Below are 12,045 nucleotides of genomic sequence, written 5' to 3' on the forward strand. Positions count from 1 at the left end.
GAGATAGCAGTCCAACTCGCGTCCAAGTAATGCGGTGCTGACACGCCGGGCTACCTCATTGAAATGCTTCTATTATTATTTTCAACGCCAAATGCGGCAAATGGAGATGCTTGAGGCTGCCCTGGACCTGTTCCGTCCTAGCTAATACCGTTACCATTTATCAACAGCTGTGTAAGTGTAGAGGAACTAAATAACAAAGAAATTGATACGGAGATGCTAAAAACCCTCCGTCTCCGCGTTGGTCTGGAAAGTCTAGTATGTTGCAAGATATGTCTTTCTACTATTATTGACGGTTCATCTTCTTTGTTCAATTACCAATGTTTCTCAATGCTCTCTTGTTGAGCAATTCGCGATCATGGCATAATCGGAATGTTCCGAAGAGCCGAGGCCTCAGAGGTTGGGTTAGCGCCGTGCAAAGACAGCGCCCCCAACCAGGCGGGAATGGGACCTCTCACGTAAAGGGTTTCGGAGAGCTCGAATTCCGAACTTTGAAAACAGTGACAGAGAGCCTCCCGGCATTTTTGCAGCTTCTAAGCCGAATTGGCACCCATTGGCAGTGTGCCTTTGGTTAATCTAGATCTACATCACGCGGCGTTGGCCCGTATTTTATACGATTTACTCTCAATGTCTCGTGCACGGTTAGGCACAAACCTGTTTAAATGAGGGCCATGAAAACTGGAGGTATGGCCTTGTGATCAGTTGGACATACAATGAAACCATCTGAATCTAAAGTACGCATACTTGCCAAATGCGGTGAAAGTAATGGCGGGCGTGATGTAATTTGTGCACGTAGTCTGTAGGTAATCCGCAAAAAGCGTAGCCTTGGGGGCAATCTTTCAAGGCAAGAACAACGCGAGAAAGCGACCTAGGCTTTCAGTTATAATGGCAAAGTCGCTCTGCTCTGCTTCAGCAGTGTATTGATGATCTTCATGCTTACCAAAAGCTACAAGATCGGACGGCTCACCATGGTTGATCGGGTAGCGAAATACATTTTTAGGCATGTTTTAATGAACGACCCAAATATACCTAGGCGCACATGCCACTTGGGCCGTTCAATGTCATATATTTTGACACGACTATCAGCCCATAGGTCGAACTTGCAGTTTTCTTAGAATCGATGAAGGCGGCTGGTCTACTAAATAATACAGATTTGGAGGAATATGCGTCTCTGTGCAGTAAGAACATGAGCCACCACCTACGAGCCCCATCTTTCACTTTGGACGCTAACAGGGTGACTCCGACGATACGATAGCAGCGCAAGGAACTCCAGTACAATCATCCAAACTTCGTGTTCAGCACTTTCTTTGGTCATGGTCCCAGACTATTGCACATTACAACATATCTCGATATAACATGTGCACTGGAGACCTTACAGGCTTGAATACTATATCCGGATTGGGTCAGAATGTAAGGAAGTCTACTCTAACAGATTAACGGGGTCCTTATCTCCCCCGAATTGTGCGGCGGCGAGCAACGTAATTATAATGAGGATGAAGTTTCGTTCATCATCAAATGATACGCCAGTTCGTCTAGTGGTAATTATCACGCACTTACAGAATGTCGAGGAACCGTCTAGCCATCGCATGTAAATAAGGAATTGGCCTTACTTGGAGGTTCAAAAATGTAAAGGTCTCACCATGCCAGAAGCAATTGTTCAAATCTATGGCTTGAATATAGGCACCTGTAAGGCTCGCAGTTCGTATTCACCATCCTCAATCTTAGATGCTTAAGAATATGTTCAGATATGTATCGTGCTATATACGTGTTCAAGTATAGACAATAGAAGTACAAGATATATACTGATGACTGTCCACGACAATGTCCAGAGAGCCAACCCTTTATGTTTCTGTAAGGCTCGTAGCACATCCTCGTTGCCTTATGCTAGACCTTTATTTTTCTTTGGCATCATTCTCAGTATTACTGGCAAGATGACCACCAAACACTGCTAGCAACGCATGTGTAAGGCGCCTGGCACTGAGTAGGGCCGGTATACCCTTGCCCTCCGCACTGACCCCATTGAGGCACAGAGCCGCCGCCAGTTGGGCCGGTAGAACCACCACTGGTAGAGGTAGGCTTGGAACCGCCACTAGAACTGGTAGGCGGGGGGGTTGAACCAGAGGCAGCAAGATCACTGACAACCTGGTCCAGGAAACCGGAATTCAGGTATAACTGGGACATGTCCCACATCATGATACCCGCGAAGCTTGAGTATTGCTTGGTAAATGAGATCACGGCGGAAAGCTGGGTTCCGGAGACGTATCCACTGGCAGCACCAGTGTTGGCGGCGATACCGAGCAGAATCCTCACGTTGGGGTTCTTGCTGACGGTGTGTGCCCAGTTGTCCCAGACATCAAAGTTGTAGTTCCATTGGGTCGTTGCTCCAGGGACATAGCTGCTGACACCGCATCCGTTGTTATAATACTGGATCATGATGAAGTCGAAGGCAACAGAACCGTTTAGAGCAGGGTTGTCGGCGTAATCGGGATAGACGCATTGTGGTGCAGCAGACAGGTAGAACTTCCTGCCTGCGGAAGCTGCAGAAGCGTCCATCAAACTCCGCAACTCAGTGGCAAAAGTGGCCAGATTATTGACGCCAGACTCAAAATCGAAGTCGACGCCATCCACCACTGCTGAACCAAAAGGCCGGTCTACATTGCTGTTGGGATTAACAGGTCCAAACATGTTCCAAACCGCCTGAGCCGCGGATGTGGCAGCGCTAGTGGACGAAAAGCCTCCTTGTGTATAAGATCCACCTCCCAGTGAAATCAGGATGGTCTTTCCATATGTTTTCTGGCATGTGATGATGTCCTCCCTAAAGAAGATCTATAAGCCTTGGACATTGGAGGAGTTCGCTGCGAGTGGGAGTACCACTTACTCGATTTGAGGGCAATTAAGTGCATTGGCATTGTCAGGGAAGGCTGTACAGTTGTTGCCCGCATTGGCGAAGTTGGTAATGACCGGGCTGATGCCATTCATAAACCCAATGGGGATGATCTATGAGAAGTTAGCCTGGCTACTGAGCGACAAGCGCATCATTCGTAATTCCTACATCTATTTCAGCGTCTAGAAGTATTTATTAGCTTTCATGAATTTATCCAAGTGGATGTTTAGCTTACTGGCACAGTAGGTAGACAAGCGCTGCTGAGAAGTTTCTTGGTTTGCGGAATTTTGACCTGTACACAACGTATTAATAGGAAACTGAAGCCTAGAGAGTTTATTGAGCTCACCCCAGTACACGGCAATGTTTTGCGTGGAGCTAGCGTTGAAACCGGCTCGCACCGAAGGTAGGGCGGCCAGCAAGGCTCCTAGATAAGCCCGTGACTGAACCATGTTGGCCTATGTAATTTGTAGAGCCGCAGATAACTTGTTGGTATTATCTCAAAGATGGAATGATGGTTGATGCCAATTTCCGAGATGCTACTTCCTCTCATATATAATCAGCTCATAACATAGAAGCTCAAAACTAAAAGCTTAGATTGTGAGGTGGTATTGAGGAACTGTAAATGCTCCAAGCTTTACTTCACGAGGATAGGTGGGGCAGCAAGTACCACGTTTCGAAACAGCAACCCGCGATATCAGCACAACGTTGTATCTGGGGAAGATGGGGGAAAATTTCACAGCAAGTAGGACCTAAACGCAAGTTTATAATAAACTCATGTGCCAGCATGTTGCATGCCAGGTGACTTATTTAGTCAAGTGATGCGGGCCAGACGATGGCTGGAGAGAGGGCGAGAGGAATGGAGACCTAGCCATGGGATTTAGAAACGTGCACCCTAAATTACCAGCTATAGCAGCTGTCAACTACGGGTTGGTGTACTGGTGAGACACAAAGTGCCAAGACATAGTCATTGCAGATATGGTCGCATCTGTGATAGGTACAGTTCAGGAACCTACATAGCTGGGTTACAATTTACTTGCCGATTGTGATACTGTAACGTGGGAGTTCGAGTCACGTTTAGGCTATGTTGCGTCAAATTAATCTATCAGTTCATGTACTAGTTTGCTCCTGCGAGTCCCCTGACTATGATAACTACTTAATCGCGACGCCAGGCATTTGCCAACTGCCTAGATTAGCAATTCTCGGCAATACGGAAGCAATAGTCTGCCGACTGACCAATTGTGTTGAGCGGTACCTGCGCTACACTTTTGTAATTGCCTAATCCGTACTATCAACACCGGACGCGAAGCTCTGAGTTTTAGCGGTATTTCATGATGGCCTCTCTGGTCGTAACAAATATATTGAGCGCTTATTCGGACTGTTGAAAACATATGCAACGATCCAGTCAAAGCTTAGTGGGGCAGCTTCTGTCAGAAAAACAGAGAGGTAGCCGTCAATTAGTATGTATCCATACCTACTTTGGAGGGGGTCAAAATTCGTTTTAATAAGCGTTGGAGAGGGGAGAATAGGTTTGGCGCAGGGCAGGGTACCTAGGATACTGATCTTCTTCAAAGCTTTTCATCCATAGGTTTATTTGTACCCCCTCGTCCTACCCATCTAGATGTAAGTTGAAGTAGTACTACTACTAATCCACGGCTGGCATAATGCGATAAGTGAGAAGCTGTGCTACGTTGATGGTATAAATCACAACAGCAAAGCCGCTTGTAATAACGATTCTCTTGATCAGAAAGCCTCCAGTAAATATTGAGAATGGAATTTTTTGCACTTGCCTATGTGCACGCTCGATATTACTTCTTTTTATTTTAATCTCATTTAAGGATTAGCATGTATTTTACGTTATTTATGATCTGATAATACTCAGGATGATAGTCTTTTTTTTTTTTTTTTTTTTTTTTCGTTTGGAAGTTGTACTTTTTCTTAGTATAGCAAACGGTCTGCAGACGAAAGAGGGATCAGAAAGTGAATCAGCATGCAGAAATAGTCAACCCGCACATATGCACAACACTAAACTGATCTGGCATATTGAGAGTATTCTCCTTACGCACTCCGTACTCGTATGCACACATGCATCTTGCGGTCTCTATTGTTTTTTTGTAAACCGCTGGTGTAGGTTACGCAAAACACTTTGGGTAATTTAGCCATCTAAGCTTAGGGTGTGCCCAACTAACAAAAACCGCACCGGGTTAACATGGTTCCGTTTTTCCCCGCCAAACTAACTCATGGGGATATAGTGGGATAACTATCGATTCGGTGCATGGGGCAGTTACTCCAGCTCCTTTCTTTGAACGCTCAGCTGTATTCTTACAATAGCTGAGTCAGTCAACAGTCAACCTGGGTATCGATTGCTTATAATTTTATGTTGCTATGCATCAGTATTCATAGCCCTTTATCTATCCTCATCCTGACCATCTGAGTTCTTACCATGACAACTGCGCCGGACACAAATGACAACCCAGATCTTCATGATGGAGCTTGCTCTACATGTCGCCGCAAGAAACAGAAATGCTCTCGCGAAGAACCTTGCCGAACCTGCATTTCGAGCGGCTCCGATTGTATTTATGAGAACGCTCAGCGTCGTGGCGCCAAGCCTGGATATATAGACACCCTCATCAAACGCATGGACACACTTGAGGCGTTGGTTTTGGGGCAATCAATGCTGCTTGGGCCTGCCATTACTCCCACCAAGGATGCGTCAGATGATCCGCCGGACCTGGGTGAGATGCTGCAATCGGTTCGACAACGTCTACTTCAGCAAAACAGGAAAAGACGGCGGACTCACAGCGCTTCCAATTGCTCGTCACCATCGGCTACATCTGTTTTGGTCCCACTAAGTCACTCTAAAGGGCGCGGGAATACCGATGCCTCCTCGGCGGTGCATATGTCAGGGGCCTCTCCCAAGGCGTCTGTTCCGCCACTCCACATGATGCGAGAACTTGTCAATATTTACTTTAACCGCATACACCCGTGGATACCCATTTTACACAGGCCGGACATTGAGGCAGCGCTGGAAACTCAAAATGGAAGTCTCCCTGATATTGTGCTGCTAGCTATGACTGCGGTCAGCATCCGATTCTACACTTCTGACCGCCAGATCCAGGACCTATACAGTCGTCGATGCCATGACGCTGTGGTTCTTGCCTGTATGGATCGTTTTTCGGTGCAAACGCTGCAGGCAAGCATAATCCTCGCCTTCAACACAATCGGCAGTGGTAAAGGGCCCACGAGTTGGTCTATAGTTTCGTCTGCAACTCGAATCGTGGAACAGCTAGGATTGGCCGTGGAAGACGAAGGAATGTCGCAAAACAGGCTTCTTAATCGCATAGGATTTTTACCGCCAGCGAGGAATTGGACGGAAAAAGAATCTCTCCGAAGGATATTTTGGTGCATCTTCCTCTTGGATCGGTTTTGCTCTGTCGCTACCGGCTGGAATACTGGACTATCTATTGACCACATCAAGAGGCGTCTCCCCGTCGAGGGGTGCTTCTGGAGAGACCAAGTGAATAAAACCGCAAAGTTTTTTGACATTGACAGCAACAAAATAGAGCCAGACGTCGACACAGATGCCATGGGGGGATTGGCCTACCTCATCGAAGCATCCGAGTGCCTGAATCGTGTTGCAACCTTTCTTCTGCAAGAGTCCGTCGATCTTTCCAACAGTGAAAGTTTGCGGCAGTGGTTTGAGAGATTCCAATCACTGGATGCTATGCTTATACGTTGGAAAACATTCCTTCCTACACGATGGCAGGTTGCAGGCATTGATGCCACCGGCAAAATGGATGAAAATCTTACGCTCGCTCACATCACGCACAACACCAGCGTCATCATGCTGCACCAGGTCATGGCGTACCCGGACGCCGTTTTGCGCAGTCGCTTGCCAACCGAGAATGCTGCCAAAACATGCATATTGGCGGCTGGTGAGATTGCAACAATCGCCGCCAAATTTATTGCTAACACAGTCGTGGTCATACCGCCCACGCTGAGCTTTTGCCTGTTTATCGCCGCAAGGGCTTTGCTCGCTGATGCCAACCACTCAAACACACCAGTGGATGCTAACTTTGAGATACTGCTCCAAGCTCTTCAGGAGGGCTCATCCCGGTGGGTTGGCCCCGACGGCTCCACGGAGAGAGACAACTTGGCAGGCCAATTTGCCGACAGACTCGACGCTGCTTGGAAGTCTCGGTCACCTGTTAATATCCGTACGGTCGCTTTTGAAGACGACCATAGCACGTTCCCCATATCCTTTGCGAGTCCGCCGATACCGGACATATTTCGCGATGCTTCCGCCAATCTCTCGTCCACGTTTGGTGCAATGGTGCCAGAGCCTTACAACGACCCGGATATGGACTTTCAAAGCTTCGATCGTATCTTTACTTGGACAGACGAAATGATTGACAATGGTCTGAATTTACCATGACCACACCCTCTGGCAAGGCGAAGGGGTGTGGCAAAGTCGATACGTATCTATCTGTAATTACACTTTCATCTTATCAACCTAATGCAGTACAATAATAAAACTAAAGCTTTAGCGTCACCGACTTTACTTCAAAATACGAATCCAACCCCATGTGCCCGTTTTCTCTGCCAGTACCAGACTCTTTCCAGCCACCAAAAGGCATATCATACGGACCCGTTTCACTGCTACAGTTCACCGTGATCATGCCCGCCTCAAAAGCCTTCACCAGCCGAAATGCCCGTGACACGTCTCGTGTGAACACGGTGCCGTGGAGACCATACTGTGTGTCGTTACACTCCGTTATCACTTCGTCTTCTGTATCAAACGGCTGGATAGCAACAACTGGCCCAAAGACTTCCGTTTTCAGAATATTCGCACTTTTTGGAACTTCAACGAAGATCGTAGGCTCGATATAATAGCCTTTATCTTTGGTTCGACAACCTCCTGAGATCAAGGAAGCACCTTCGTTCTTTGCCTCATCAATTAGTTTGAGAATGTTGTCGAACTGTGCCTTATCTACTTGTGGACCGAAGTTTGTGGGTTCAAGACGCGGGTCGCCCACATTAATGTCCAGAAATTTAGGTTTGAAAGTGTCCACAAATTTGGTGAATACTCCCCTTTGAACGTAGATGCGCGAGTTTGAAACGCATATCTGACCAGAGTTGAACTTGATGCTGGCTGCGACAGACTCAGCCGCCTTTTCCAAATCTGCATCATCGAAAATGACGGCTGGATTCTTGCCTCCAGTTTCGACACAGACTCTCTTCATATTACTCTTTGCGGCCGCTTCCATAAGCATCTTCGCCGCGCGGGTTGAACCCGTGAAGGAGATCTTGCGAATCTGCATGTGACTTGACAATGCGTGCCCGGCCGTATGACCAAACCCAGATAACACATTAATGACACCCGGGGGGAAGCCAGCTTCGGCTGCTAGAGCTGCAAACTTCAGAGATGTCAAAGGTGCCTTCTCTGAAGATTTCAACACAATTGTGTTTCCTGCCACCACGCAGGGAATCACTTTACCGCACCACATGACGATGGGCACGTTCCAAGGAATAATGGCTGCACAAACGCCAAACGGCTGTCGTAGAGTAAAGGTAACAAATCCCGGGGTGTTCAAGCTTGTTTCTCCGTGGATGTCGTGTGCCAAACCCGTCGCATGTTTGATACCGTCGATGGCACCAGAGACGCATGGCAGATAGGAAGATATCGGTATTCCCATGTTTGATGCTTCTAGCTGCGCAATCTCATTCTTGTCCCGGTCAAGGAGTTCGGCGAACTTAAGGCACTTTGATATTCTCTCAAACATGGACAAGTCTCTCCATGCTGGGAACGCGGCTGCGGCTGCTTGGACTGCTAGGTCTACATCTTGCTCGTCTGCTTCGTGGACATCGACAATCTTTTCCTCAGTTGTGGGGTTAAATACAGGGAATGTCCTGCCGCATGTTCCAGGAAGCCATTCTCCATTAATGTGAAGACGTGTCTCAATATTTCCAGGACTCATGTTGCTGAGTTCCCTTGGTGTTGGTAGACCTGATGAATGGGGGTATGAATTAAGGTTGGGTTACTGTATAGACTGGTTTGCAGTAAGCAGTAGCCAAATGCTGTGAATAGAGAACTCGGACCTCAAAGTTCAAGTCCTTAGAAGCTTTATGCTCTGCAATGTAAAGTTATTAGTACCCGCTTACCACTGAGCAACTCAAGTTGTGGGGTTAGAGGTACACGACTTCCATGAGGGGGAAGACGGGGACCGGTCCGGCGATATCGCCGCCCCGGCGCCATGGTAACTTCATTTGTCTAGCCACGTTTAGTCTCCACACGTACCTGGGGATACCCCATGGGGAAAATAGGGAATCTAAACCGAAAACAATAATATTGAGAGAAATGGCGGGCTGATGCATCAACCCCAGATTCAGAGTTTTATAAAAGTCGTGGGGTCTGATCTTTGTTTCAATCAGTTGAGCATGAGACTATCCACTCTCTGAGATCATCATTTACTACCTCATTGCTCAATCTTATCAGCTTTCACTCAAGCTATGACTCAGGACGACGAAAAGCTGGGCTCAGCTGGGAACGTCCGCCATCGTTCCTATACAGAGGATGTGGACGATACTGTCCATGTCACACAATTGCTGGGCGAAGCCAAGCCCAAGCTGTGGACTAAACGCATGTTCCGCCTCTACGGTATCCTCTTGCTCGGGTATCTCTGCATTGTCTTGCAAGGATATGATGGCTCTTTGATGGGTGCCATCAATGCAATGGTGCGAATCAACCCGATTGCTGCTTTATTATCGAGAGTATTCTTAACTGACAACTAGAGCAGCCACAATACCAGCAATTCTTCGGGTTGTGAGTCGCATGTAAAAACCGGATGATTCAATTGCTGACCATCTCGAGTTTAGAAAATCTGCCGGGTCATCCACAGGATTAGTATTCGCCATCTTCAACATCGGAAGTCTCTCTGCCCTTCCATTTGCAGGCCCAGTCAATGACTATTGCGGTCGACGATGGGGCATAATGGTTGGTTGCGGCCTCGTTATCGTCGGCACATGCATTCAAGCTCCGTCCCTCAATTCACGAATGTTCCTCGGCGGCCGTTTCCTTTGTGGCTTTGGACAAGGCTTCGTGAATGTCTCTGCCCCGACATTTGTTGCCGAAATGGCTCATCCGCATTGGCGTGGCCCATTATCCGGCTTGATGCAGACCAATTATTTTGTTGGCTCCATCATCGCCAGCTGGATTACTTACGGCACAGCATTCATCAACGGAGAAGGCTCATTCAGGATCCCTTTGTGGCTACAGATGGTCAGTTCTGGTATTGTCTTCTTCGGCATCATGTTTAGCCCTGAAACACCCCGTTGGCTTATGGCACATGGGAAAGCCTCCCAGGCTGAGCAAGTTTTGGCGGAGCTCCATGGAGAGGGGTCCGTGGACAATCCATTCGTGAAACTCCAGATGGCCGAAATGAACTCCCAAATCGGTCATGACGGCTCCGACAAGCGCTGGTGGGACTATAGAGACTTGTTCAACACGCACGCCGCTAGACGCCGAATGATTTGTGTCGCTGGCATGTCGTGGTTTGGCCAGTACTCAGGAAATGCCCTTGTGAGCTACTACTTTCCGGTCATTGTAGCGCAAACCGGTATCACCAATCCTCACACGCAGCTGCTTCTCAACGCATTGAATCCTGTTGTTTCCTGGTTTGCCGCCATTTCCGGAGCCATGCTCCTCGACAGAGTTGGCCGCCGTCCCTTATTAATGAGTGGCGTGTTGGGAATGGCAGTTTGCCTGGCTATTGTCACGGGCTGCACGAAGCTCTCCGTAGACACAGCTAACAAGGCGGCTGGCAATGCTGGTATTTTCTTCATTTACCTATTCAGCGTCATCTTTTCAATCGGTCTTGTCCCCTTACTTCCATTCTACATTGCCGAAACGCTCCCTACAGAGACTCGTGCCAAGGGTACGGCGGTTGGGGCCGTTGTCTCTTCCTCAGCTAGTATTCTCGGACAGTACACAACCGCTGTGGCTATTGAGAAGATTGGGTACTACTATTACATTGTATTTATTGTCTGGGATGTGATTGAGTGTTTGATCATTTATTTCTTCTTTGTGGAGACGAAGAATCGGACCTTGGAAGAGATGAATGAAATCTTTGCGTCTCCGAATCCTGTCAAAGCTTCTTTGAAGAAGCGGGATATGGTGGAGGTGGTCCAGGAGACTGTCAAGGGGGTTGAGTAGCCGCTTGTCATAAGCGTTATGATAACGCGCCCTGGTGGGCACACACTTATTACTTACATCTCTGTTTATAAATTATTGCGATATATAACGGTGTATTTCACAATTAATAGTATCCCTGGATTCAATGTGTCTTATACTTAACGGCTGTTCGAGAGTGTGAACTTCAAGTAGGCGATATCTTGACGCCTTCATTTCATTGATCGGTGCTCGATGACTTGCAATCAGCAATTTTCGCAGGCATTCCAAGCCCAGTCGTTCCAGATATCAGGCAGCAGATTGCCTTCATCTGTTTAAATTTCTCTCTGTGTCAATGTGAGGAAATTTGCATCACATTCTAGGAGTTTCTTACCCTACCATCCAGCGGGGTGAGCTCCGAAGCGTTTGAACTTCTCATAAGCCAACAGCTACTACACATCTACAACCAATAACTGCTTAATGTGGGATCCATTTATTAACAATGGCTGAAGTGTGTTTAATTATAGCCCATCTTGACGTTGTCCACCAATATGCAAAGGTCTGACATTCAACAGCTGATAGCCACGGCAAGGGGACTAATTGTCGACAGAAATTCCGCAAGATTCGCAGTTTTTTTACGGCATTCTTTACTCATAGCTGTCTTCCTGTTGAGTAGCAGTTAAATTATTAAGCGAGGGCCGCTTCGTTGCATTCTCATAGCAGTAGCGAATACTTGTCACCTCGCGTCAAATAGTAGATTAAAGAGTGGCTATTAAGAGAAACACAAATGATGTTGTGTCGGCGGCTGAGCCTTGTACATGGCGGTTGCCGTGATTATCCCAGAAAGAAACTACGGACAACGTCCGCCACTTGAGAAATGGACCTTGTTCTGTGATGACCTATGATCCGATGAACTAGTCTACCGTTAACCCTGAAGACTTCCTGGCTACAACTTTGACTAACCCTTCGCCTAGAGTCAGTTACCGCCAACGGGCATATT

At 47.5% G+C, this 12,045-nt stretch overlaps 4 protein-coding genes across 4 annotated transcripts; 2 read left to right on the forward strand and 2 right to left on the reverse strand.

Annotated features, from left to right (window-relative positions):
• Window positions 1-1,917: 1,917 nt before the first annotated feature.
• T069G_11558 (glycosyl hydrolases family 18 domain-containing protein) lies at window positions 1,918-3,330 on the reverse strand (the record flags this gene model as incomplete). Its single annotated transcript, XM_056178763.1, has 6 exons — window positions 1,918-1,942; window positions 2,009-2,812; window positions 2,876-2,994; window positions 3,050-3,063; window positions 3,117-3,173; window positions 3,228-3,330. The coding sequence occupies 6 exons, from the start codon at window positions 3,328-3,330 to the stop codon at window positions 1,918-1,920; spliced, it is 1,122 nt and encodes a 373-aa protein (XP_056023637.1).
• A 1,991-nt stretch (window positions 3,331-5,321) lies between these two features.
• T069G_11559 (fungal specific transcription factor domain-containing protein) lies at window positions 5,322-7,313 on the forward strand (the record flags this gene model as incomplete). The annotated part of the gene is made up of 3 exons (XM_056178764.1): window positions 5,322-5,613; window positions 5,743-6,813; window positions 6,856-7,313. The coding sequence occupies 3 exons, from the start codon at window positions 5,322-5,324 to the stop codon at window positions 7,311-7,313; spliced, it is 1,821 nt and encodes a 606-aa protein (XP_056023638.1).
• A 100-nt stretch (window positions 7,314-7,413) lies between these two features.
• On the reverse strand, window positions 7,414-8,856 carry T069G_11560 (aldehyde dehydrogenase family domain-containing protein; the record flags this gene model as incomplete). The annotated part of the gene is made up of 1 exon (XM_056178765.1): window positions 7,414-8,856. The coding sequence occupies one exon, from the start codon at window positions 8,854-8,856 to the stop codon at window positions 7,414-7,416; it is 1,443 nt and encodes a 480-aa protein (XP_056023639.1).
• A 532-nt stretch (window positions 8,857-9,388) lies between these two features.
• Window positions 9,389-11,090, forward strand: T069G_11561 (sugar transporter domain-containing protein; the record flags this gene model as incomplete). Its single annotated transcript, XM_056178766.1, has 3 exons — window positions 9,389-9,613; window positions 9,676-9,701; window positions 9,755-11,090. 3 exons carry the CDS (start codon window positions 9,389-9,391, stop codon window positions 11,088-11,090), a joined length of 1,587 nt encoding a protein of 528 aa, XP_056023640.1.
• Between the last annotated feature and the right edge of the window lie 955 nt (window positions 11,091-12,045).

Source organism: Trichoderma breve (assembly GCF_028502605.1).
Source record: "Trichoderma breve strain T069 chromosome 7 map unlocalized scaffold00008, whole genome shotgun sequence".
Taxonomy (NCBI): domain Eukaryota; kingdom Fungi; phylum Ascomycota; class Sordariomycetes; order Hypocreales; family Hypocreaceae; genus Trichoderma; species Trichoderma breve.